Below are 25,361 nucleotides of genomic sequence, written 5' to 3'. Positions count from 1 at the left end.
GATGACAGAGGGGACAGGGGGACATTGGAGACATGGCAGGGCACCCACAGTGCTGACATCAGCAGGGTGACAGAGGGGACAGGGACAGGGACAGGAGGACACTGGGGACATGGCAGGGACACGGGGACACACAGCGCCGACATCAACAGGGTGACAGAGGGGACACTGGGGACACTGGGGACGTGGCAGGGACATTGGGCACATGACAGGGACACTGGGGACATCAACAGGGTGACAGAGGGGACATTGGGGACACTGGGGACATGGGAGGGACATTGGGGACATGGGAGGGACATTGGGGCACCCACAGAACCGACATCAACAGGGTGACATAGGGGACAGGGACAGGGACGGGGGACACTGAGGACACTGGGGACATGGCAGGCACACGGCGACGCACAGCGCCGACATCAACAGGGTGACAGAGGGGACAGGGGGACATTGAGGACACTTGGGGACACTGGGGACATGGGAGGGACACGGGGGGACACTGGGGACATGGCAGGGACATTGGAGCACCCACAGAACCGGTATCAACAGGGTGACAGAGGGGACAGGGGGACATGGGAGGGGACACAGTAACAAAAGTGCCAGGTGTCCCCAGGTGCCCCAGCTGTGCCCCAGCTGTGCCCAGCTGTGCCCCCGGTGACCGCGCTGTCCCCGCAGGCCTGGGAGCGCCTGGAGAAGGCGGAGCACGGCCGGGAGCTGGCGCTGCGCTCGGAGCTGCTGCGGCAGCAGCACCTGGAGCAGCTGGCAGCCAGGTTCCACCGCAAGGCCGCGCTCAGGGAGACCTGGCTGGGGGACAACCAGCGCCTGGTGGCACAGGTGACACCGGGACCCCCACCCAGAGACCCCCAACCAACCCCGAATCTGGTGGCACAGGCGGCTCTGAAACCGCCCCCACCGCAGGGGACAATTTTGGGATGTGTCCCCCTCCTTTGTCCCCCCCTTTTTTCCCCACCCGGACAATTCCAGGGGGGGTCCCTGGAGTGTCCCCAACCCCTCACCCCCCTTTCCCTCCCCCCAGGACAATTTTGGGGGGTCCCTGGCGGGGGTCGAGGCCGCGCTGCGCAAGCACGAGGCCATCGAGAGCGACATCGCCGCCTACGGCAGCCGCGTGCGCGCCGTCACCGCCGTGGCCGCCGAGCTGGAGGCCGAGCGCTATCACGACATGGCCGGTATCGCGACACGGCGCGACCACGTGGTGTCGCTGTGGGAGGAGCTGCGGGCTCAGGTGGCGGCGAGGCGCGAGCGGCTCCGGGCGCACCTGGAGCTGCAGCGGCTCCTGCGGGACCTGGAGCACCTGATGGGCTGGATGGAGGAGATGGAGGTGGGGAGGGGGCTGGGGGGGTTTGGGGGGGGGTGGGATCCCCTCGTGGGACCCTCGCCGTGACCCCCCCGGTGTTTCCCGGTGCCCAGGTGCGGCTGCAGTCGCGGGATTTCGGGCAGCACCTGAGCCAGGTGGACGATCTGCTGCAGATCCACACCCTGGTCGAGGGGGATGTGGCGGCTCAGGCTGAGCGGGTTCGGAGCGTGGGGGCGGCGGCCGAGCGCTTCCTCGGGGAGGGGGGCGGTGAGTGACCCCCTCAAACCGAAATTGGGATCCCCAGTATGCCCTGGAAGCCCCAAACCCGGGGATACCTGAATCCTGGGACCCCCAAACGAAGCCAGAATGGACCCCCAAAAAACTGTGAGCCGCAAAAACTGTGAGCCCCAAAAACTGTGAGCCCCAAAAAGAGACCCCCAAAACACCGGACCCCTGAACCCTGACCCAAATCCCAGACCCCCAGGACCCCCAAAAACCGCCTCTCCCAAATCCTTGCGATCCTTGAATCCCAAACCCCTCAAAAACTGGGATCCCTCAACCCTTCACCTCTGAACCCCGGGGATTCCAGACCCCAGAACCCCCAAACTCTGAGACTCAGGGACCCCCCAAGCCCCGCTGACCCCCGGCCGTGCCCCCAGGGTACCGCCCGTGTCCCCCGGAGCAGCTGCGGGCCCGCGTGGCCGCTCTGGAGCGGCGCTACCGGGGGCTCTCGGTGCTGTCGGAGCAGCGGCGGCTGCGGCTGGAGCGCTCCCGGCGCCTCTGGAAGTTCCTGTGGGACGCGGGCGAGGAGGAGGCCTGGATGCGGGAGCAGGAGCGGCTGCTGCGCTGCCCGGAGCTGGGCCGGGACCTGCCGGGGGCCCTGCGGATGCTGAGCCAGCTCGAAGCCATCCGAGGGGCGCTGGGGGGACGCGCGGGGCCGCTGCAGCAGCTGCTGGAGCGGGGCCGGGAGCTGCTGGCGCAGGGAGACCCCGACGGAGCCGCGGGATCCGTGGAAGGCGCTTCTGGATCAGTGGGGAGCGCAAAACTCGCGGAATCCACGGCTGAATCCACCGCCAGCCCCGCGGGACCCCCCACGGCACCCCCGGAATCCAAGGACGCATCCCCGGGACGCGCGGAATCCCCCGCGGCATCCACGGAGGGACCCTCGGAACGCCCTGAAGGATCCACGGAGCCCGTCGGGGGATCCACAGAACCTCCCGAGGGTCCCGCGGGCCCCGCTCCCGGCTCTCCAGACCCCGCGGCCGCCGTGTCCCGTCGGATCCGGGAGCTGGAGTCGCTCTGGGCGGCGCTGCCGGCGCTGGCCGCGGACCGGGAGCGGCGGCTCCGCGCGGCCGCGGGGCGATTCCAGCTGGACGCGGAGGCCACCGAGGCCGAGGCGTGGCTCGCGGCCGCCGCCCGGCGAGTGGCCGGACCGGAGCTCGGCCACGACGAGCGATCCGCGGGGATCCTGGAACGGCGGCTGCGGGAGCTGCAGGACGAGATGCGGCGGCGCGGACCCGCTCTGGCGGCGCTGCGGGAGCAGGCGCTGCCCGCCGGTGCCGCCGCGGTTCCCGACGTGCTGCCGGGGCTGGCGGAGCGGCTGGCGGAGCTGGAGCGGCGGCACCGGGAGCTGCAGGAGCGGGCGGAGCAGCGGCGCCTGGAGCTGCGGGACGCGCTGGGATTGTTCGCGGCGCGCAGCGAGGCCGATGCCTGCGCGCTCTGGGTGGGCGAGAGGGAGCAGTGGCTGCTCGCCATGGAGATTCCCGAGCGCATCGAGGACCTGGAGGTGGTGCAGCAGCGGTGAGCGCCCGCCGTGCCAATCCCAGGATGATTCCCGGGGAGTCTTGGAGCGCCGTGCGAGCCCCCACTGGGATTCCCCCAGGAATTTCCCCAGGAATACACAGGATCGCCCAGATATTCCTGTTTTTTCCTCAGGGTCTCTCCAGTATTCCCGTTATTCCCGGTGTTCCCTGAATTCCTACCTCCGCCACGACATTCCCAGTGATCCAGATGTTCCCGTTTTCCAAGAATTTTCACTTCCCACGCAGTATCCCCTGCACTCTGAATTCTCACCTTGACGTGAGATATTCCCAGCACTCCCAAAATTCCCGAAATCCCCACCTCCAGCGCGGTATTCCCGGAACTGATGTTATTCCCAGGATTTCTGGCATTCCCACCTCTGGCACGGGGGTTTCCAGTGTCCCCTGAATTCCCAGCTCCAGCTCGGCACTCCCGGTACTCGCGGTATTCCCGGTATTCCCGGTGATTCCCGGCTCTCCCGCAGGTTCGAGACGCTGGAGCCGGAGCTGGCGGCGCTCGCAGCTCGCGTGGCCTCCGTGGGCCGCGTCACGCAGGAGCTGCAGGGATCCGGGGACAGGAACCGGGAGAGCGCCCGGGAAACCTGGGAGCAGCTCCGGGACAGGTGGGGGCGGGCCCGGGGGGGACATTCCGGGCAGGAGTTGGGTGGATCCGGGCAGGGATGGATTCTCCAGGCGCTCAGGGATGCTCCGGGCAGGGATGGATTCTCCAGGCGCTCAGGGAGGCAGGGATGGATTCTTTCTCCCGGCAGTCAGGGATGCTCCAGGGATGCAGGGAGGGATTTTCCAGGCTGGCAAGAAATGGATTCTCCAGGCTGGGATACTCCAGGGATGGATTTTCCGGGCCAGGATACGTTGGGAAGGGATGGATTTTACAGACTGGGACACTCCAGGGATGGATTCTCCAGGCTGGGACACTCCGGGGATGGATTCTCCAGGCTGGGACACTCCAGGGATGGATTCTCCAGGCTGGGATACTCCTGGCAGGCAGGGCTGAGTTTTCCATGACAGGGACAGATTCTTCAGGCAGCTTTGAGGATGCCTCGGGCAGTCAGGGATGCAGGGAGGGATTTTCCAGGCTGGGACACTCCAGGGATGGATTCTCCAGGCCAGGACGCTCCAGGGATGGATTCTCCAGGCCGGGCCGCTCCGGGCTCTGTCCCACCGTGCCCCGATCCCTCCCGTGCCAGGTGGGAGCGGTTCCGGGCGCTGACCGAGCGCAAGAAGGCGGCGCTGACCGCGGCGCTGAACATCCACAATTTCCGCCTGGAATGCCACGAGACGCGGGGCTGGATGCGGGAGAAGACGGCGGCGATCGAGGCCACGCGGGCGCTGGGCCGGGACCTGGCCGGGATCACGGCGCTGCAGGGGAAGCTGTCGGGGATGGGGCGCGACCTGGACGCCATCCAGGGAAAGCTGCGGGAGCTGCGGGCCGAGGGCGAGAAGCTGCAGGGGGAGCAGCCGGAGCGAGCGCCCGAGATCCGCGAGGGGCTGGCGGGGCTCGAGGCCGAGTGGGACGCGCTGCGCCGGTGCCACCGGAGCCGCGAGGAGTCCCTGGCGCAGGCCAGGAGGCTCCAGGGCTTCCTGCGGGACCTGGCGGCTCTCCAGGCCTGGCTGTCCCGCACACGCGCGGCCGCGGGCTCCGAGGATGTCCCCGCGTCCCTGGCCGAGGCCGAGGGCTCCCTGCGGCAGCACGAGAGCCTCCGCACCGAGATCTCGCACTACGACGCCGATTACCGGAGCGCCCGCGCCGCCGGCCGGGAGGTGACGCGGGGACAGACGGACCCGCAGAGCCTGTCCCTGCTGCAGCGCCTGGAAGCGCTGGACGCGGACTGGGAAGAGCTGGGCCGGGTGTGGGACAGGCGGCAGCGGCTCCTGGCCCAGGCTGTCGCTTTCCACGTGTTCCTGCGGGACGCCAAGCAGGTGGAGGGGACGCTGGGGAAGCAGGTGAGGGGAATCCCCGAGCTCCGGTGCCGTCCCGGTCCTGATCCCGGTGCCAAGCCCGATCCGTGTGCAGGAGCACACGCTGGCTCACACCGAGATGCCGGGCACGGTGCCGGGAGCGGAGGCGGCCGTGCGGAGGCTGGAGGAGTTCCTGGCCGCGCTGGACACCGGCGCCGAGCGCGTCCGGGCGCTCACGGACACCGGGAAGAAGCTGCTGGACGAGGGCGGCGTCCACGCGGAAAAGGTGCGGGAGACGGTGGAGTCGGTGGAGAGCAGGTGAGGGACACCCGTCCCAGTCCCGTCCCAGTCCCAGTCCCGTCCCATCCCCTGGGAATGGGATCTCTCATCCCCCCTGGGCCCGGCACAGGCACCAGAAGATTCGGGAATCGGCCCAGGAGCTGCTGGGGCGGCTGCGGGATAACTGGGAGCTGCAGAAATTCCTGCAGGATGGGCAGGAGGTGAGACGGGATCGGGATGGGATTGGGTGGGGTTAAAATGGGGAGGGGATGAGGATAAGAATTGGGTTGGGACTGTGGGAAGGGATCCTGACCTGTGTGCCCGGTCTCATTCATGTCCCCGTTCGCGTTCCCGTCCTCGTTCTCGTTCCCGTTCCCGATCCCGGTCCCAGCTGACGCTGTGGCTGAACGAGAAGCTGCCGGTGGCCCGGGACGTGTCCTACGAGGGCACCCGGGACCTGCAGGGGAAGTGGCAGAAGCACCAGGCCTTCGCCGCCGAGCTCGCGGCCAACCGGGGCTGGCTGGAGGCGCTGGAGAAGGTGGGCACGGGGAAAACGGGGGAAAAACGGGGGGGAAATGGGATCTGGGAAGGGGCAGCCCCTGGGAAAGGTGGGATATGGGAGGGGGGTTTGAGTCACAAAGTTCTGTGGGTCCAGTCTTCATAACCCCACAATTTAGTGGGTCAGCCTCAAGGATTTCCTGTGACAATTCCTTGATTTTTTGGGTCCAGCCTTGGCGGTTCCATTTCAGCAATTCCATGATCCCGTGGCTCCAACCTCAACAATTCCAAAATCCCACGGTTCCAACCTTGATCATCCCAGGATTTTTTGGGTCCAGCCTTGATGGTTGCATGGGCTCAGTTTCAACAATTCCATGATCCCATGGCTCCAACCTCAACAATTCCATGATCCCACGGGTCCAATTGTCACTGTCCCACAATTTCCCAGGTCCAACCTTGACCATCCCAGGATTTTTTGGGTCCAACCTTGATGGTCCCATGGGTCCAATTTCAACAATTCCATGATCCCATGGGTCCAATCCCCACTACCCCACGATCCCACGGGTCCAACCTCAATATCCCATGATTTTTTGTGTCCAACCTTGACAGTTCCATGGGTCCAACCTCAACATTGACCATCCCATGGTTTTTTGGGTCCAACCTTGATGGTTCCATGGGTCCAAACTCAACAATTCCACAATCCCATGACTCCAACCTCAACAATTCCACGATCCCACTGTTCCAACCTTGACCATCCCATGATTTTCTGGATCCGACCTTGATGGTCCCATGCATCCAATCTCCACTACTCCACGATCCCATGGGTCCAACCTCAACCTTGACCATCCCATGATTTTTTGGGTCCAACCTTGACGGTTTCATGGGTCCAATTTCAACAATTCCACAATCCCACAGTTTCAACCTTGACCATCCCAGGATTTTTTGGGTCCAGCCTTGATGGTTGCATGGGCTCAGTTTCAACAATTCCATGATCCCATGGCTCCAACCTCAACAATTCCACAACCCCACGGGTCCAACCTTGACCATCCCAGGATTTTTTGGGTCCAGCCTTAACGGTTCCATGGGTCCAATTTCAACAATTCCACAATCCCACGGGTCCGATCCCCACTACCCCACGATCCCACGGGTCCAACCTCAACATCCCATGATTTTTTGTGTCCAACCTTGACGGTCCCATAGGTCCAACCTCAACATTGACCATCCCATGATTTTTTGGGTCCAACCTTGATAGTTCCATGGGTCCAAACTCAACAATTCCATGATCCCATGGCTCCAACCTCAACAATTCCATGATCCCACGGGTCCAATCTTCACCATCCCACAATTTCCCAGATCCAACCTTGACCATCCCAGGATTTTTTGGGTCCAACCTTGACTGTCCCATGGGTCCAATTTCAACAATTCCACAATCCCACGGGTCCAACCTCAACACCCCGTGATTTTTTGCGTTCCCCCCGTAACTCCCTGCCGCCGTTCCCGTGTCCCGCAGGACGGGGAGCAGCTGGCCCGAGCGCGGCCGGCGCTGGCCGGACAAGTGACCGCCCCGCGGGAGGAGCTGCGGGCGCTGTGGGCGCAGGTGGAGGCGGCGGCGGCCGCCAAGGGCCGGGGTTTGGCCGAGGCCGCGCGCGCCGAGAGCTGCGCCCAGGCCTGCGCCGGACTCCGCTCGTGGCTGGCCGGGGTCCGAGCCCAGCTCCGCTCCGGCCACTGCGGCCAGGACCTGACCAGCGTCGGGGTCCTGCTGACCCAGCACCAGGTCAGGGCTGGGAATGGGATGGGGGGAAGAGGGGATGTGAGGAGCGGGGTGTGGGTTTGGGGTGTGGGTTTGGGGTGAGGAAGGTTTGGGGTGAGGATTTGGGGTGCAGGTTTGGGATGTTGGTTTTGGGATGAAGGTTTGGGGTGAAGGTTTGGGGTGTGGATTTTGGGGAGCTCAGGTTTGGGGTGCAGGTTTGGGGTGTGGGTATGGGATGAAGGTTTGGGATACCCAGGTTTTGGGGTGAAGGTTTGGGATGTGGGTTAAGGTGAAGGTTTGGGGTGTGGGTATGGGATGCAGGTTTTGGGGTGAAGGTTTAGAGTGGATTTTGGGGAACTCAGGTTCAGGGCACAGGTTTGGAGTGTGGGTATGGGATGAAGGTTTGGGATACCCAGGTTTTGGGATGAAGGTTTGGGGTGTGGAATTTGGGGTGAGGGTTTGGGGTGAGGGTTTGGGGTGTGGGTATGGGATGAAGATTTGGGATACCCAGATTTTGGGGTGAAGGTTTGGGATGCAGGGTTCACGTACAGGTTTGGGGTGCAGGTTTGGGGTGGTTTAGGGTGAAGGTTTGGGGTGCAGGGTTAAGGTGAAGGTTTGGGGTGAAGGTTTGGTGTGAAGGTTTTGGGTGCAGGGTTCAGGTGCAGGTTTGGGGTGAAGGTTTGGTGTGAAGGTTTGGGGTGTGCATTTTGGGGAGCTCAGGTTTGGGGTGCAGGTTTGGGGTGTGGGTATGGGATGAAGGTTTGGGATACTCAGGTTTTGGGGTGAAGGTTTGGGATGTGGATTTTGGTGTGAAGGTTTTGGGTGCAGGGTTCAGGGCACAGGTTTGGGGTGCGGGTCTGGGATGAAAGGTTTGGGATACCCAGGTTTTGGGGTGCAGGTTTAGAGTGTGGATTTTGGGGAGCTCAGGTTTGGGGTGCAGGTTTGGGATGCAGGATTTGGGTTCTGGTTTTTGGGGTGCAGATTTTGGAGTCCCCAGGTTTGGGAGTGCAAGTTCTGGTGTTCAGCTTTCGGGATGCGGATTTGGGGGTGTGGGTTTGGGGTCCAACTTTTGGGATGCAGATTTGGGAGTGCGGGTTTTAGGGTTCAGCTTTTGGGATGCAGATTTGGGAGTGCGGGTTTTAGGGTTCTGGTTTTAGGATGCAGATTTTAGGATACAGATTTTGGGGTCCCTGACCCCCCGACCCCCGCAGCTGCTGGAGACGCAGGCGGCGCTGCGGGAGCAGGAGGTCGGGGCGCTGCGGGCTCAGGCCGGGGGGCTCAGCCCGGGCCACCCCCGGAGCGCGGGGGTGCAGGAGCAGGTGCGGGAGCTGGAGCAGCAGTTCCGGGAGCTGCGGGAGCCGCTGCGGGAGCGCGGCCGGAGCCTGGCGGCCGCCAGGGAACTGCACCAGTTCCGCAGGGACCTGCAGGACGAGCTCGTGAGTGGGGGGATCCCCCCGGGGGCTCTGAGCTCCCGTTCCTGATCCCAAATCCCTGATCCCAAATCCCTGATCCCACCCCGTTCCTGATCCCCGTTCCTGATCCTGAATCTCTGATCCCAAATCCCTGATCCCCCCCAATTTCTGATCGTGAATCCCTGATCCCAAATCTCTGACTCTCCCCGTTCCTGATCCCGAATCTCTGACCCCTCCCCAATTTCTGATCCCGAATCCCTGATCCCAAATCCCTGATCCCATCCCATTCCTGATGCTGAATCTCTGATCCCAAATCCCTGATCCCATCCCATTCCTGATCCCGAATCTCTGACCCCTCCCCAATTTCTGATCCCAAATCCCTGACCCCCCGCCTCCATTCCCGATTTCCACCAACCCCGACCCCTCCCGGGATCTCTGAACCCCAAATTCTCCCTCCCCACCCCCACGACTGAGCCCAAATCCCTCACCCCGCTGTCCCCATGTCCCCGCTGTCCCCGCTGTCCCCCTGACCCCGCTGTCCCCGCCCTGTCCCGCTGACCCCGCTGTCCCCAATGCCCCCCCCGACCCCGCTGTCCCTGTCCCCCTGTCCCGTGTCCCCCCCGACCCCGCTGTCCCCCTGACCCCGCTGTCCCCTGTCCCTGCTGTCCCCCTGACCCCACTGTCCCCCTGTCCCCGCTGTCCCCTGTCCCCCTGTCACCCCCTGACCCCGCTGTCCCCGCCCTGTCCCCTGCTGTCCCTGCTGTCCCCCTGACCCCGCTGTCCCCTGTCCCCTGGTGACCCCGCTGTCCCCCGCTGTCCCCGCTGTCCCCTGTCCCCGCTGTCCCCCTGACCCCGCTGTCCCCTGTCCCCTGTCCCGTGTCCCCCCCTGACCCCGCTGTCCCCTGTCCCCTGGTGACCCCGCTGTCCCCCGCTGTCCCCACTGTCCCCTGTCCCCGCTGTCCCCCTGACCCCGCTGTCCCCCCCTGACCCCGCTGTCCCCCTGTCCCGTGTCCCCCCCTGACCCCGCTGTCCCTGTCCCCCTGGTGACCCCACTGTCCCCCTGACCCCGCTGTCCCCCCCTGTCCCGTGTTCCCCCCTGACCCCGCTGTCCCCCTGTCCCCGCTGTCCCCTGTCCCCCCCGACCCCGCTATCCCCACTGTCCCCTTGGTGACCCCGCTGTCCCCGCTGTCCCCCTGTCCCCGCTGTCCCCCTGACCCCGCTGTCCCCCTGTCCCGTGTCCCCCTGACCCCGCTGTCCCCCTGACCCCACTGTCCCCCTGACCCCACTGTCCCCCTGACCCCGCTGTCCCTGTCCCCAGCTGTGGGTGCAGGAGCGCCAGGCTCTGGCCATGTCCACGGACCACGGCAAGGACCTGCCCTCGGTGCAGCTGCTGCTCCAGAAGAACGAGGTGGGTCGGGGGCGTCCCCAAATGTCCCCCTGGGACCCCCAGGACTCATTCCATCACCCCCCCAGACCACCCCCCGTAGATCTCCCTCCCTTAGACCCCCCATTGGTTTGGTGGCTCATCCCCCACAAATCCCCACAGACCCCCCCAACTTCCCCCATTGACCCCAAGATCCCCCAGAAATCCTTCCCTAGACCCCCTAGACCCCACACTTTTCACCGTGGACCCCTAAACCCCCCATAAATTCCCCCATAGATCCCAGACCCCCCAATTTCCCCCACAGATCCCCCCCACAGACCCCCCTAGACCTCCTGATTTCCCCCTTAGACCCCCCAGACTGCCCTTAAACCCTCCCTAGACCCCCAAATTTCCCCCATAAACCCCTCATGGACCCATAAACCCCCATAAACACACCCACAAACCCCCAACCCATCCCCCAGACCCCTCAATTTCCCCTCACAACCCCCCAAAACCCCTTCCTGGACTCCCCAATTTCCCCTAACATCCCCCCAGACCCCCTGAGATCCCCCAATTTCCCCCCCAGACCCCCTCAGACCCCCCAAACCCTCTCCAGACCCCCCAATTTCCCCTCCAAACCCCCCCAGACCCCGCAATTTCCACTCCCATCTCCCTCAGCCCCCCCAGACCCCCCAATTTCCCCTCCAAACCCCTCAGACCCCCAAATTTTCCCTCACATCCACCCCAAACACCCCCCAGACCCCCCCCTACACCCCCCAATTTCCCCTCCAAACCCCCCTAGACCCCCCAATTTCCCCTCCCATACCCTCCAAACCCCTTCAGACCCCCAAATTTCCCCTCACATCCCCCCCAGACACCCCCAGACCCCCCAAATCCCCCCCTACACCCCCCAATTTCCCCTCCAAACACCCCCCAATTTCCCCTAACACTCCCCCAAACGCCCCCCAGACCCCCCAGACCCCCCAATTTCCCCTCACATCCCCCCCAAAGCCCCCCAAACCCCCCCTACAGCCCCCAATTTCCCTCCCCAAACCCCCCCTAGACCCCCCAATTTCTCCTCACATCCCCTCCAGACCCCTCCAGACCCCCCCAGACCCCCCAATTTCCCCCCAGACCCCCCAATTTCCCCTCACATCCCCCCCAAACTCCCCCAGACCCCCCAATTTCCCCCCAGACCCCCCCAGACCCCCAATTTCCCCCGCAGACACTACAGAAGGAGCTGCAGGGCCGCGAGCGCCGCGTGGCCGAGCTGCTGGAGCGGGGGGTGCCCAGCTCGGGGGTCCCCGGCTCGGGGGTGCCCGGGGGGGTCCCCGGGGGGGTCCCCGCTCTGAGGGAGGCCTGGCAGGAGCTGAGGGCTCAGGCTGCTCGGAGGCAGCGGAGCCTGGAGGCCGCTTTGGCCTCGCAGCGGTTCCTGCGCGACGCCGCGGCCGCCGAGGCCTGGCTGGGCGAGAGGGAGCTGCACATGCTGGCCCAGGACAAGGCCAAGGTGGGGCTGGGGGCTGGGACCCCCCCTGGGGGCTGGGACCCCCCCTGGGGACAGCGGGGTCACCCCCAGTTTGGGGGGGGTTTATGGGGGGGGGTTTGTGGGGGGTTTATGGGGGGGGTAGGGGATGGGAGAGGGGGTTGGGGGGGTGTGGGGAGGGGTTTGGGGGGTGTTCATGGGGTTGGGAAGGGTCTTTGGGGGTTTATGGGGTGTCTGTGGTGGGTTCAGGGGGTTGGGAAGGGTCTTCTTTGGGTTAGGAAGGATCTGTGGGGGGGTCTGGGGAGTCTATGGGGTGTCTGGGGTGGGGTCATGGGGTTGGGAAGGGTCTATGGGGGGTTCTGGGGAGGTTTATGGGGTGTCTGGGGTGGGTTTTGGGGGTTTGGGGGGGTTTATGGGGTGTCTAGAATGGGTTCATGGGGTTGGGAAGGGTCTTTGGGGTGTCTGTGGGGGTCTATGGGGTGTCTGGGGTGGGTTCAGGGGGTTAGGAAGGGTCTTTTTGGGGTTAGGAAGGGTCTATGGTGGGGTCTGGGGTGGGTACATGGGGTTAGGAAGGGTCTGGGAGGGGTCTGGGGGGTGTCTGGGGTGGGTTCAGGGATATTGGGAAGGGTCTTTGGGGGTTTGTGGGGTGTCTAGGATGGGTTCATGGGGTTAGGAAGGGTCTATGGGGGGTTCTGGGGGGGTTTATGGGGTGTCTGGGGTGGGTTCCTGGGGTTGGGAAAGGTCTTTGGGGTGTCTGGGGGGGTTTTTGGGAGTCTGGACGGGTTCATAGAGTGTCTGGGGTGGGTTCATGGGGTTGGGAAGGGTCTTTGGGGGTTTGGGGGGTGTCTGGGGTGGGTTCAGGGGGTTGGGAAGGGTCTTTTTGGGGTTAGGAAGGGTCTGTGGCGGGGTTTGGGGGAGTTATGGGGTGTCTGGGGTGGGTACATGGGGTTAGGAAGGGTCTGGGGGGTTTATGGGTGTCCAGGATGGGTTCAGGGGAGTTAGGAAGGGTCTATGGGGGGTTGGGGGGTCTGGGAGGGATCTGGGTGGGTGTCTGGGGTGGGTTCAGGGGGTTGGGAAGGGTCTTTGGGAGGTCTGGGCAGGTCTATGGGGATCAGAGGAGAGCAGGGAATGGCAGAGGGGGGTCGGGGGGATGTGGGGAGGGGGTCAAAGCAGGAGCTGAGGGCTCTGGGGGTCTTTGGGGGCTCTCTGGGGTGTCTGGGGGGGTCAGGGGATCTGTGTGGGACCTCTGTGGGCTCAGGGAGGGTCCAGGTGCATTGGGGGGGATCTGACGGGTCCGTGAGAGCCCTGGAGGGGTCAGGCCCTGCCGGGGGGTCTGTGAGGGTTGGGGACAGCCCTGTCACCTCCCCCCCGGTGTCCCCAGGACGAGCCGGGAGCCCAGGCCATGCTGAGCCGGCACCTGGGGCTGGAGCAGGAGCTGCGCGACTACGGCGGCACCGTGGAGCTGCTGGCACAGCAGGGCCGGGCCATGGCGGCCAGCGGCCACCCCGACGGGTGGGGACAGCTTGGGGACAGCCACCGTGTCCCCTGTGCGCCTGCTCTGTGTGCCCTGAGGGCGCTGTGTGCCCTGGCTGGGCTCTGATGTGCCTGTGTTCCCTGAGGCTGCTGTGCCCTGAGTGACACTGCTGTCCCCTGTGTGACACTGCTGTCCTCTGGGTGACACTGCTGTCCCCTGTTCCTGTGTGTCCCCTGTCCCCTGGTGACACTGCTGTCCCCTGGTGACACTGCTGTCCCTGTGTCCCCCGGATGACACTGCTGTCCCCTGGCCCCTGTTCCTATGTGTACCCTGACACTTCTGTCCCCTGGTGACACTGCTGTCCCCGCTGTCCCCTGTGTGACACCCCCGGGGACACCGCTGTCCCTGTCCCCACTGTCGCCTGTCCCCTCTGTCCCCTGGTGACACCCCTGTCCCCGCTGTCCCCTGTCCCTGGTGACACTGCTGTCCCCTGTCCCTTGTGTGACACTCCCGTCCCCGCTGTCCACTGTGTGACACCCCCGGGGACACCGCTGTCCCTGTCCCCACTGTCCCTGTCCCCCTCTGTCCCCTGGTGACACTGCTGTCCCTTGTGTGACACCCCTGTCCCCGCTGTCCCCTGTATGACACCCGTGGTGACACCGCTGTCCCTGTTCCTCAGTGACACCGCTGTCCCTGTTCCCTGTGTGACACCCCTGTCCCCGCTGTCCCCTGTCCCCTGGTGACACCGCTGTCCCCTGTGTGACACCCCTGTCCCCGCTGTCCCCTGTCCCCGCTGTCCCCTGTGTTACACCCCTGTCCCCGCTGTCCCTGTCCCTGGTGACACCGCTGTCCCTGTCCCTCTGTCCCTGTGTGACACCCCCGGTGACACCGCTGTCCCTGTCCCGCTGTCCCTCGTGTGACACCTCTGTCCCCTGTCCCCCGGTGACACCGCTGTCCCTGTCCCCTGTGTGACACCTCTGTCCCCTGTCCCCTGTCCCCGGTGACACCGCTGTCCCTGTCCCGCTGTCCCCTGTCCCCGGTGACACCGCTGTCCCTGTCCCCTGTGTGACACCTCTGTCCCCTGTCCCCCGGTGACACCGCTGTCCCGCTGTCCCTGTCCCCTGTGTGACACCCCTGTCCCTCTGTCCCCTGTCCCCGGTGACACCGCTGTCCCTGTCCTTCTGTCCCCTGTCCCCGGTGACACCGCTGTCCCTGTCCCCGGTGACACCGCTGTCCCTGTCCCCCGTCCAGCGAGCGGCTCCGTGCCCGCGCGGCGCAGCTGCAGCGCCTCTACTCGGGGCTGTGTCACCTGGCCGGGGACCGCAGGGCCACCCTGCAGGGCCACCACCGCCTGTGCCAGCTGCGCCGCGACCTCGATGACCTGGAGCAGTGGATCTCGGAGCGAGAGGTGGTGGCGGCGTCCCGGGAGCTGGGACAGGACTTCGAGCACGTCACGGTGAGGGACACTGAGGGGACACTGAGGGGACACTGAGGGGGCACTGAGGGGATGCTGAGGGGACACTGAGGGGACGCTGAGGGGACACAGAGGGGATGCTGAGGGGACACTGAGGGGACGGTGAGGGGACACTGTGACACTGAGAAGTCACCTCAGTGCCAGGTTGTCCCCAGGTCATCTTGACACTGGGGGGGTCCTTGTGTCCCCCTGTCACCTGGAATGTCCCTGTCACTGGCGATGTCCCTGTCACTGAGGGTGTCCCATGTCCCCAATCCCCGGGAGTGCCCCCCTGGCTGTGGCGTGTCCTGTGTCCCCCTGTCCCTGGGAGTGTCCTCTGTCTCCGGGTGTGCCCCATGTCCCCAGGAGCAGCCCCTGGCCCCGCTGCCCCGTGTCCCCCTGATCCCCAATTCCATGTCCCCCTGTCCCCTGTCCATGTCCCCCTGTCCCCTGTCTGTGTCCCCCATGTCCCCTGTCCCCTGTCCATGTCCCCCTGACCCCCGTCCATGTCCCTCGACCCCTATCCGTGTCCCCCTGGCCCCTGTCCATGTCCCCCTGTCCATGTCCCCCTGTCCGTGTCCCCCTGTCCCCGTCTGTGTCCCCCTGACCCCCTGTCCCCTGTCTGTGTCCCCCTGACCCCCTGTCCATGTCCTGTGACTCCCCTGTCTCCTGTCCATGTCCTGTGTCCCCTGTCCATGTCCCCCGACCCCCATCCATGTCCTGTGTCCCCTCTCCATGTCCTGTGTCCCCTGTCCATGTCCCCCTGACACCCCTGTCCCCCGTCCGTGTCCCCCTGTCCCCTGTCCATGTCCCCCTGTGTCCCTCTGTCCCCCGTCCATGTCCCCCTGTCCCCTGTCTGTGTCCCCCATGTCCCCTGTCCCCTGTCCATGTCCCCCTGACCCCCGTCCATGTCCCTCGACCCCTGTCCTTGTCCCCGTGTCCCCCGTCTGTGTTCCCCTGTCCCCTGTCTGTGTCCTGTGACCCCCCTGTCCCCTGTCCATGTCCCCCTGACCCCCATCCGTGTCCCCCTGTCCCCCATCCATGTCCCCCCTGACCCCCGTCCCTGTCCCCCTGACCCCCTGTCCCCTGTCCATGTCCCCCTGACCCCGTCCATGTCCCCCTGTCCCCCGTCCATGTCCCCTGACCCCCACCCGTGTCCCCGCAGCTGCTCCGGGACAAGTTCCGCGAGTTCTCCCGGGACACGGGCGGGCTGGGCCAGGAGCGCGTGGACGCGGCCAACGCGGCGGCGGCGGCGCTGATCGCCGGGGGCCACCCCGAGCGTGCGGCGGTGGCCCAGTGGCAAGCGGGGCTCAACGAGGCCTGGGCAGAGCTGCTGGAGCTCGTGGCCACCCGGGCGCAGGAGCTGGCGGCCGCGCACGACCTGCAGCGGTTCCGCCGCGACGCCCGGCAGGTGCTGGCCCAGCTGCGGGACAAGGCCCGGCAGGTGCCCGAGGAGCTCGGGCGGGACCTGCGCGGGGCCGAGGGGCTCGAGAGGCAGCACCGAGCATTCGAGAACGACGTGCAGGCGCTGAGCGCGCAGGTGAGGGCGTGGGGACGGGGGGGGAGAGGTGGGGACAGGTGAGGGGATGGGGACAAAGGGACAGGTGGGGACAGGTGAGGGGATGGGGACGGGGGGACAGGGGGACAGGTGAGGGCTTGGGGACAGTGAGGGGATGGAGACAGTGAAGGGATGGGGACAGTGAGAGTGTGGGGACGGGGGGGACAGGTGAGGGGATGGGGACAAAGGGACAGGTGGGACAGGTGAGGGCTTGGGGACAGTGAGGGGATGGGGACGGGGGGGATGGGGATAGGTGGGACAGGACAGGACAGGTGAGGGGGTGGGGACGAGGGGGACAGGTGGGGACAGGTGAGGGGGTGAGGACAGGTGGGACAGGACAGGACAGGTGAGGGGATGGGGACAGTGAGGGGATGGGGACAAAGGGACAGGTGGGACAGGTGAGGGCTTGGGGACAGTGAGGGGATGGGGAACAAAGGGACAGGTGGGACAGGACAGAACAGATGAGGGCTTGGGGACAGTGAGGGGATGGGGACAGGTGAAGGGATGGGGACAGTGAGGGGATGCGGACAGGTGAAAGGTAAGGAGCAGGTAAGGGACACGCTGCAGTGCAGGAGGTGGCTGATAGTGGGACGTGTCACCTGTCCCCAGGTGACAGCCGTGCAGGAGGCTGCTGGGTGTCTGTCACACCTGTCATATGTCACACCTGTCACACCTGTCCTACCTGTCCCATGTCACCCCTGTCCCCAGATGACAGCCATGCAGGAGGCCACAGGGCTCCTGTCACACCTGTCACACCTGTCCCCTGTCCCCCCTGTCCCCAGGTGACAGCCGTGCAGGAGGCCGCTGGGTGTGTGTCACACCTGTCCCATGTCACACCTGTCCCCTGTCCAGGTGACGGCCGTGCAGGAGGCCGCTGGGTGTGTGTCACACCTGTCACACCTGTCCCATGTCACACCTGTCCAGGTGACAGCCGTGCAGGAGGCCGCTGGCCGCCTGGCCGCAGCGTACGCGGGCCCGCGGGCCGAGGAGCTCCGCTCTCAGGAGGGCGCGGTGGCCGCGGCCTGGGCCGAGCTCCGCGGGCGCTGCCAGCGCCGCCGCCGCCTGCTCGGGGACTCGGTGGAGCAATTCCGCTTCCTCCGCGCCGCCCGCGACCTCCGCCTCTGGATGGACGGGATGCACCTGCAGCTGCAGGCCCGAGAGAGGCCCAGGTGGGACACGGGGACACGGGGGGACACGGGGACATGGGGAGACACGGGGACATGGGGGGACACGGGGACACGGGGGGACACGGGGACACAGGGGGACACGGGGATGTTGGGACACAGGGGAACATGGGGACATGGGGGGACACGGGGACACAGGGGGACGTGGGGACATGGGGGGACATGAAGACACAGGGACACATGGGGATGTGGGGACACAGGGGCATGTTGGGACACAGGGGGGACATGGGGGGACACGGAGACACAGGGACACAGGGGAGCATGGGGACACGGGGGGGACACGGGGACGTGGGGACATGGGAGGACATGGGCACACAGGGGGGACATGGGGACATGGGGGACACGGAGACACAGGGACACAGGGGAACATGGGGACATGCGGAGACACAGGGACATGGGGACACATGGGGACTTGGGGACACAGGGGGGACATGGGGACACGGAGACATAGGGGGACATGGGGACACAGTGACTATGGGGACACCATGGAGACACGAGGACACACAGGGACATGGGGGGACATGGGGACACGAAGGGGACACCATGGGGACATCATGGGGACATGGGGGGACATGGGGACACGGGGACACTGGGGACATTTGGGACATGGGGGGGACACTGGGAACAGTGGGGACATGAGGGGACATTGGGGACATTGGGGATATGGGGACATGGGGACACACGGGGATGTGGAGACACCATGGGGACACGGGGGAGACACGAGGGGGACACACAGTGACTGTGGGGACACTGCAGGGTTATGGGGGGACACAGGGGAATGGGGACACCATGGGGACACACAGGGACATGGGGACACATATGGGGACAGCCCTGGGGACACGGGGACATCACAAGGACACCGCAGTGACCCCAGCGCGGGGCTGTGACCGCGGCCACCCTGCTGGCCGTGCCCGGCTGGAGCCGGGCTGTCCCCGTGGTGCCCCCCGGTGTCCCCGCGGTGACCCCGCGGTGTCGCTGTCCCCTCGCAGGGATGTCACCGCGGCCGAGCTGCTGATCCAGCAGCACCAGGGGCTGCGGGCGGAGCTGGAGGCTCGCGAGGGCTCCTTCGGGGCCTGCGTGGCCGCGGCCACCGCGCTGCTGCAGCGCGGCCACCACGACGCCGACAAGGTGGGACACGCCTGTCCCCGTGTCACCCTGTCCCCGTGTCACCCTGTCCCCGTGTCCTCATCCCCGTGCCTGCATCCTCGTCACTGTCCCCTGCATCCCTCACCCAAATCCTCCACGGTGCTGTCCTGTCCCCCTCGCTGTCCCTGTGTCCCCGTGTCACCCTGTCCCCGTGTCCCTATGTCACCGTGTCCCCGTGTCCCCGTATCACCCTGTCCCCGTGTCACCGTGTCCCCGTGTCCTCATCCCCGTGCCTGCATCCTCGTCACTGTCCCCTGCATCCCTCACCCAAATCCTCCACGGTACTGTCCCCACCCCGTGTCCCCGTCGCTGTCCCTGTGTCCCAGCCCCACCCTGTCTCTCTGTCCCCACGCTGTCCCCTTGTCCCTGTCCCTGTCTCCATCGATGTGTCCTGGTCTTTGTCCCCACCCCTGTCCCTTGTTGTCCCCCCCAGCTGTCCCAGGAGCTGGCCGAGCTCCAGGAGCGCCGCAGGGACATCGGGGAGCGCTGGCAGGACAAGCTGGAGTGGCTGCAGACTGGTGAGAACTGGGGGGGCCCTGTGTTCCCTCATGTCCCTTCGTGTCCCTTCATGTCCCTTCATGTCCCTTCATGTCCCTTGGGGCTGGCTCAAGGGTGTCCCTGTGTCCGTGTCTCTCTCAAAGAGGGGGTCAGGGGTGGCACAGGGGTGGCACAGGGGTGGCACAGGGTGTCCCTGTGTCCCATGTCCCTCTCAGAGGGTGGCACAGGGGTGGCAGAGAGGGGTCCCTGTGCCCGTGTCCCTCTCAGAGGGCGGCTCAGGGTGTCCTTGTGTCCCTGTCCCTCTCAGAGGATGGCTCAGGGCTGGCTCAGGGTGTCCCTGTGTCCCATGTCCCTCTCAGGGCTGGCTCAAGGTGTCCCTGTGTCCCTGTCCCTCTCAGAGGGTGGCTCAGAGCTGGCTCAGGGCTGGCTCAGGGGTGGCACAGAGGTGTCCCTGTGTCCCTGTCCCTCTCAAAGTGGGGGCTCAGGGCTGGCTCAGGGGTGGCTCAGGGTGTCCCTGTGTCCGTGTCCCTCTCAAAGGATGGCTCAGGGCTGGCTCAGGGCTGGCTCAGGGTGTCCCTGTGCCTTTGTCCTTCTCAGGGGGTGGCTCAGGGCTGGCTCAGGGGTGGCTCAGGGTGTCCCTGTGTCCCCTGTCCCTCTCAGAGGCTGGCTCAGGGCTGGCTCAGGGTGTCCCTGTGCCCGTGTCCCTCTCAGAGGGTGGCTCAGGGCTGGCTCAGGGTGTCCCTGTGCCCGTGTCCCTCTCAGAGGGTGGCTCAGGGCTGGCTCAGGGCTGGCTCAGGGGTGGCTCAGGGTGTCCCTGTGTCCCATGTCTCTCTCAGAGGGTGGCTCAGGGCTGGCTCAGGGCTGGCTCAGGGGGTCCCTGTGCCCGTGTCCCTCTCAGAGGGTGGCTCAGGGCTGGCTCAGGGTGTCCCTGCCCCTCCCCGTGACTGTCCCCGTGTCCCCAGTGCTGGAGGTGCTGGTGTTCGGGCGCGACGCGGCCACGGCCGAGGCCTGGCTGGCCAGCAGGGAGCCCCTGGCCCGCGCCCCCGAGCTGGGCTCCAGCCTGGCCGAGGCCGAGACCCTCCTCAAACGCCACCAGAGCTTCCAAAAAGCTGCGGCAGCCTGGGAGGAGAGATTCGCTGCCCTGAGCCGCCTGACCACGGTGGGGACACGGGGGGGACACGGGGAGGGGCTGAAATGGGGAGGGGGACACGGGGGAACACGGGGGGGGACACGGGGGGACGTGAAATGGGGAGGGGGACACGGGGGGGGATGTGAAATGGGGAGGGGGACACGGGGACATGAAATGGGGAGGGGGACATGGGGACATGGGGGGGATGTGAAATGGGGAGGGGGACACGGGGACATCGGGGACATGAGGGAGCGTGAAATGGGGAGGGGGACACGGGGGGGACATGGAGGGGGGGCGTGAAATGGGGAGGGGGACTCGGGGGGGACATGAAATGGGGAGGGGGAACGGGGACATCGGGGACATGAGGGGACATGGGGGAAATTTGGGATGGGGACACAGGGAAAATGGGGAGGGATTGGGGGAAATGGGGAGGGGGCACAGGGAGGAAATGGGGAGGAGATGGGAGGAAAATGGGGAGGGGGTGATGAGGGGACACAGAGGAGAGTGGGGGAAATGGGGAGGGGGCACAGGAGGAAACTGGGGGAGAGATGGGGGGGACACAAAGGGGAAAAGGGCGGCACAGGGAGGGGGACACAGCCTGGGGAGGGGGCTGAGGGTCCCTGTGTCACCTCCATGCCCCTGTGACCCCACGGGACCCCTGTGACCCCCACGGGACCCCTGTGACCCCCCCTCTGTCACTGGGGTGTCCCTGACCCCCCCGACCCCCCCAGCTGGAGGAGAAGGAGCGGCGGCGGCGCCAGGAGGAGGAGGAGGAGGCGAGGAGGAAGCTGCAGCCCCCCGAGCCCCCCCCGGTCCAGGCTGAAGTCGGGGGGACCCCCCCGGGGGTGACCCCCGAGAGCCAGGACGGGGGAGGGGGCGGGGAGGGGCAGAGGTGAGGGGGGGTGGGGCGGGGGGGGGATTTTGGGGGGGTGGGGGGAGACCCCCGGGGTTAGGGGAGGTTTTGGGGGGGACACCCTCGGTGGGAGGTTGGGATGTGGAGAGGGGGTTCTGGGGGTGACAAGGGGGTGTCCCCTGTGTCCCCACCCCCCCCAGGACCCCCACCCCCCAGAGCCGCCCACCGGAGCCCCCCGCCCTCAACGGGATCCGCCCCGACAGAGCCGCAGGCCAGGTAACCCCCCCGACCCCCCCAAAATGGGGAGGGGACACCCCCGGACCCCTCTGTAGGACCCCCCCTCACCCCTGTCCCCCTCCCCAGGTCCCCAAAGGGGCGCAGGAGGGGGGGCCCGGCCCGGGGGGGGTCGCGGCCACGCTGCCCCCCCGCGCCCCCCCCCCACCCGAGACCCTGGAGGGGGCGCTGTGCCGGAAACAGGAGCTGGAGGCGCCCGGCAAGAGAGCCACCAACAGGTGGGGGTGGGGACACCTGGGGACAGCAGGGGGACACGTGAGGACACCTGGGGACAACATGGGACAACACAGGGACAGCATGGGGACACGAGGGGACAGCATGAGGACACCTTGGAGACACCTTGGGACATCTTGAAACTCCATGAGACACCTTGGGGACACTGTCCGGCCTTGGGGACATCCTGGGGACACCACTGGACACCATGGGGACACCATGGGACACCCTGGGGACATTGTCCGGCCTTGGGGACACCTTGGGGACACTATGGGGACACCATGGGACACCTTGGGGACACCGTGGGATACCTTGGGGACATTCTGGGGGCACCATGGGACACCTTGGGGACACCATGGGACACCTTGGGGACACTGTCCGGCCTTGGGGACACCATGGGACACCTTGGGGACAGCATGGGGACACCTTGGAGACACCTTGGGACATCTTGAAACTCCATGAGACACCTTGGGGACACTGTCCAGCCTTGGGGACATCCTGGGGACACCATGGGACACCTTGGGGACACCATGGGACACCCTGGGGACACTGTCCGGCCTTGGGGACATCCTGGGGACACCATGGGGACACCATGGGACACCTTGGGGACACCGTGGGATACCTTGGGGACATCCTGGGGACACCATGGGGACACCACTGGACACCATGGGGACACCATGGGATGCCTTGGGGACACTGTCTGGCCTTGGGGACACCATGGGACACCTTGTGGACACTGTCCGGCCTTGGGGACACCTTGTGGACACCACTGGACACCTTGGAGACACTGTCCAGCCTTGGGGACACACTCTGGGGACACCATGGGGACACTGTCCAACCTTGGGGACACCATAGGACACCTTGGGGACACTGTCCAACCTTGGGGACACCTTGGGGACACTGTCCAACCTTGGGGACACCTTGGGGACACTGTCCGGCCTTGGGGACACGCCCTGGGGACACACCCCCTTCATGGCCACGCCCCTTCAGACACACCCACAGCGCCCGGCCTTATTTGGCTCCCCTGGCCCCGCCCACACGGCCCCACCCTGCCATGGCCACGCCCATTTAAAAAGCCACGCCCCTCCCTTAAAGGCGCAGCGGCTCCAGGTCCTGGCAGGGCTCAGGGACCCCCAAACCCCCCTGTGCCCCCCAGGTCCTGGCAGAGCCTGTACTGCGTGCTGCGGGGGGGGGCCCTGAGCGTGTTCAAGGACGCGCGGGGGGCGGGGGCGGGGGTCCCGTACCACGGAGAGCCCCCCACCCCCCTGCGCGGCGCCCGCTGCCAGCCGGCCACCGCCTACCGCAAACGGAAACACGTCTTCAGGCTGGGGTACAGGGGGAAAAATGGGGGGGAAATGGGGGGGAAATTGGGGGGAGAATGGGGAAAAATTGGGGGAAGAAGAGGGGAAGGTAGGGAAAAAATGGAGGAAAATGTGCAAAGAATGGATGAAAAAATGGGGGGAAAATGGAGGGACAATAGGGGAAAAATGGGGGAAAAATGGGGGAAATTGGGTGAAGAATGGGGGAAAAATTGAGGGGAGAAGGAGGTAAAATTGGGAGGAGAATGAGGGAAAATTGGGGGGAAGGTAGGGAAAAAATGGGGGGAAATGGGGAAAGAATGGGGGAAGAATTGGGGAATAATGAGGGAAGAAGGGGAGAAGAATGGGGGTAGAATGGGCGAAAAATTGAGGGGAGAAGGGGGTAAAATTGGGGGGAAATGGGGGAAAAGTGGGGAAAAATTGGGGGGAAATAGGGAAAATTGGGGGAAAATTGGAGGAATAATGGGGGAAATGGGGGAAAGAATGGGGGGAAGGTAGGGAAAAAATGGGGGAAAATGTGGGAAGAACGGGGGAAAATTGGGGGGAATAGGGAAAATTGGAGGAAAATTGGGGGAAAATTGGGGGAAATTGGGGGAAAATTGGGGGTAAGTGGAGGAGAAATGAGAGGAAAGGGGAAGGAGATGGAAATGGGGGAAAATGAAGAGGAAAATGGGGGGGAAACGGGGAGGAAAATGGGGGGAGAATGGGGTGGGAAGTGGGGGAAATATATGGGAAAAAATGGGGAAAGGGAGGAAAAGTGCAGGAATAAAGGGGCAGATGTGCAGGGAAATGGGGAAAAATGGGGGGAAACAAAAAAAATGGGGAGAAACATGGAAAAATGGGGGGGAAGATGGAAAATGGGGGGACATGAGGGGGACATGAGGGGCTGGGGGGGCTCCCGTGGCTGATCCCGACCCCCCCCAGGCTGAGCGATGGGAAGGAATTCCTGTTCCAGGCTAAGGACGAGGTGAGACCCCCCCCTGTCCCCTCGGTGTCCCCTCGGTGTCCCCTGGATGTCCCCAGCCCCCCCCAAATGTCCCCAATGTCCCCTCCCCAGGCTGACATGGCCCTGTGGCTCCGGGGGATCGAAGCCGCTGCCGGGGCCGCGCTGGGGCCGGGGGGGCCCTGGGAGGGCTCGGGGGTCCCCGGGGGTCCCCCCAAGGGGATGTCGCGGGCCCTGAGCCTCCCCCCGGTGCCCCCCCCCGCCGAGGGAGCCCCCCGGCCCCGCGAGCCCAAGGAGAGGGAGAAACGCTTCAGCTTCTTCAAGAAGAACAAGTAGAGAGGATTCGGGGGTGCAGCGGCCGGCGGAGGGACGGGGGGACCCCTGGGGGGGCTGAGTGTCCCCCCCTCCCCGTCCTGGTGATGTCCCCATGCAGCCCCCACCCCAATAAAGTGATTGAGACAGAGAGTGGGGGGTCTGAGTGTGCTGGGGAGTGGGAGGGACTGGGAGGGACTGGGAGGGACTGGGAGGGACTGGGAGGGGTGGGATTGGGATGGGGGTGGGATTAGGATGGGATGGGATGGGATGGGATGGGATGGGATGGGATGCGATGGAAATGGAAATGGGATGGAAATGGAAATGGGATTGGGATGGGATGGGATCAATGGGAAGCGATGGGACGGGATGGGATGGGATGGGATCAATGGGATTGGGACGGGATGGGATCAATGGGATGGGATGGAAATGGGAAATGGGAATGGGATTGGGATGGGATGGGATCAATGGGAAGCGATGGGGCGGGATGGGATCAATGGGATCAATAGGATTGGGATGGGATGGGATGGGATGGGATGGGATGGGATGGGATGGGATGGGATGGGATGGGATGGGATGGGATCAATGGGATTGGGATGGGATGGGATCAATGGGATGGGATGGAATGGAAATGGGAATGGGATTGTGATTGGGATGGGATGGGAGGGGATGGGAATGGGATTGGGAATGGGATGGGATGGGATGGAAATGGGAATGGGATTGGGAATGGGATGGGATGGGAATGGGATGGGATGGGATGGGATGGGATGGGATGGGATGGGATGGGATGGGATGGGACAGGATGGGACAGAAATCGGATTGGGATTGGGATGGGATGGGATCAATGGGATGGGATGGAAATGGGATTGGGATGGGATGGGATGTGTTGGCCGTTTTCAGACTGGGAGAAGGGCTCAGCAACGGGCAGTGCATGGCACCCCAGTGCTCCCAGTACGATCCTCAGCGCTCCCAGTACAGACCCCAATGCCCCCAGTACCTCCAGTGCCGCCAGCGCTCCCAATACCCCCAGCGCCCCCAATATCCCACTGCTCCAAATACCCCCAGCACCCTCAACATTCCCAGCGCTCCCAGTACCCCCAGTGACCCCAGCACAGGGCCCAGTGCTCCCAGTACGGCTCCCAGCACGGCCCGCAGAGCCCGACGCGTCCCCCCCC

The 25,361-nt window shown here is 65.1% G+C and overlaps 1 protein-coding gene across 1 annotated transcript in view; it reads left to right on the top strand.

Annotated features, from left to right (window-relative positions):
* The window catches only part of LOC117009250 (spectrin beta chain, non-erythrocytic 2-like), a 42,458-nt gene that overhangs the window by 16,381 nt on the left and 716 nt on the right, over positions 1-25,361 (top strand). Inside the window, exons 11-37 of the mRNA XM_033083485.1 lie at positions 667-825; positions 1,028-1,330; positions 1,420-1,573; positions 1,966-3,106; positions 3,591-3,728; positions 4,314-5,070; positions 5,141-5,343; positions 5,435-5,525; positions 5,696-5,842; positions 7,313-7,576; positions 8,764-8,988; positions 10,283-10,372; positions 11,553-11,834; positions 13,192-13,322; positions 14,536-14,740; positions 15,903-16,277; positions 17,220-17,464; positions 18,469-18,607; positions 19,059-19,143; positions 20,086-20,282; positions 20,984-21,144; positions 21,306-21,381; positions 21,469-21,617; positions 22,769-22,942; positions 23,856-23,898; positions 23,989-24,032; positions 24,152-24,339. Of these exons, the coding sequence (XP_032939376.1) occupies positions 667-825; positions 1,028-1,330; positions 1,420-1,573; positions 1,966-3,106; positions 3,591-3,728; positions 4,314-5,070; positions 5,141-5,343; positions 5,435-5,525; positions 5,696-5,842; positions 7,313-7,576; positions 8,764-8,988; positions 10,283-10,372; positions 11,553-11,834; positions 13,192-13,322; positions 14,536-14,740; positions 15,903-16,277; positions 17,220-17,464; positions 18,469-18,607; positions 19,059-19,143; positions 20,086-20,282; positions 20,984-21,144; positions 21,306-21,381; positions 21,469-21,617; positions 22,769-22,942; positions 23,856-23,898; positions 23,989-24,032; positions 24,152-24,339 (6,166 nt within the window). The remainder of the gene's footprint in view (positions 1-666; positions 826-1,027; positions 1,331-1,419; positions 1,574-1,965; positions 3,107-3,590; positions 3,729-4,313; positions 5,071-5,140; positions 5,344-5,434; positions 5,526-5,695; positions 5,843-7,312; positions 7,577-8,763; positions 8,989-10,282; positions 10,373-11,552; positions 11,835-13,191; positions 13,323-14,535; positions 14,741-15,902; positions 16,278-17,219; positions 17,465-18,468; positions 18,608-19,058; positions 19,144-20,085; positions 20,283-20,983; positions 21,145-21,305; positions 21,382-21,468; positions 21,618-22,768; positions 22,943-23,855; positions 23,899-23,988; positions 24,033-24,151; positions 24,340-25,361) is intronic.

This window comes from Catharus ustulatus, chromosome 32 (assembly GCF_009819885.2).
Source record: "Catharus ustulatus isolate bCatUst1 chromosome 32, bCatUst1.pri.v2, whole genome shotgun sequence".
Lineage (NCBI taxonomy): Eukaryota > Metazoa > Chordata > Aves > Passeriformes > Turdidae > Catharus > Catharus ustulatus.
This window is presented reverse-complemented; position numbering and strand designations above follow the sequence as displayed.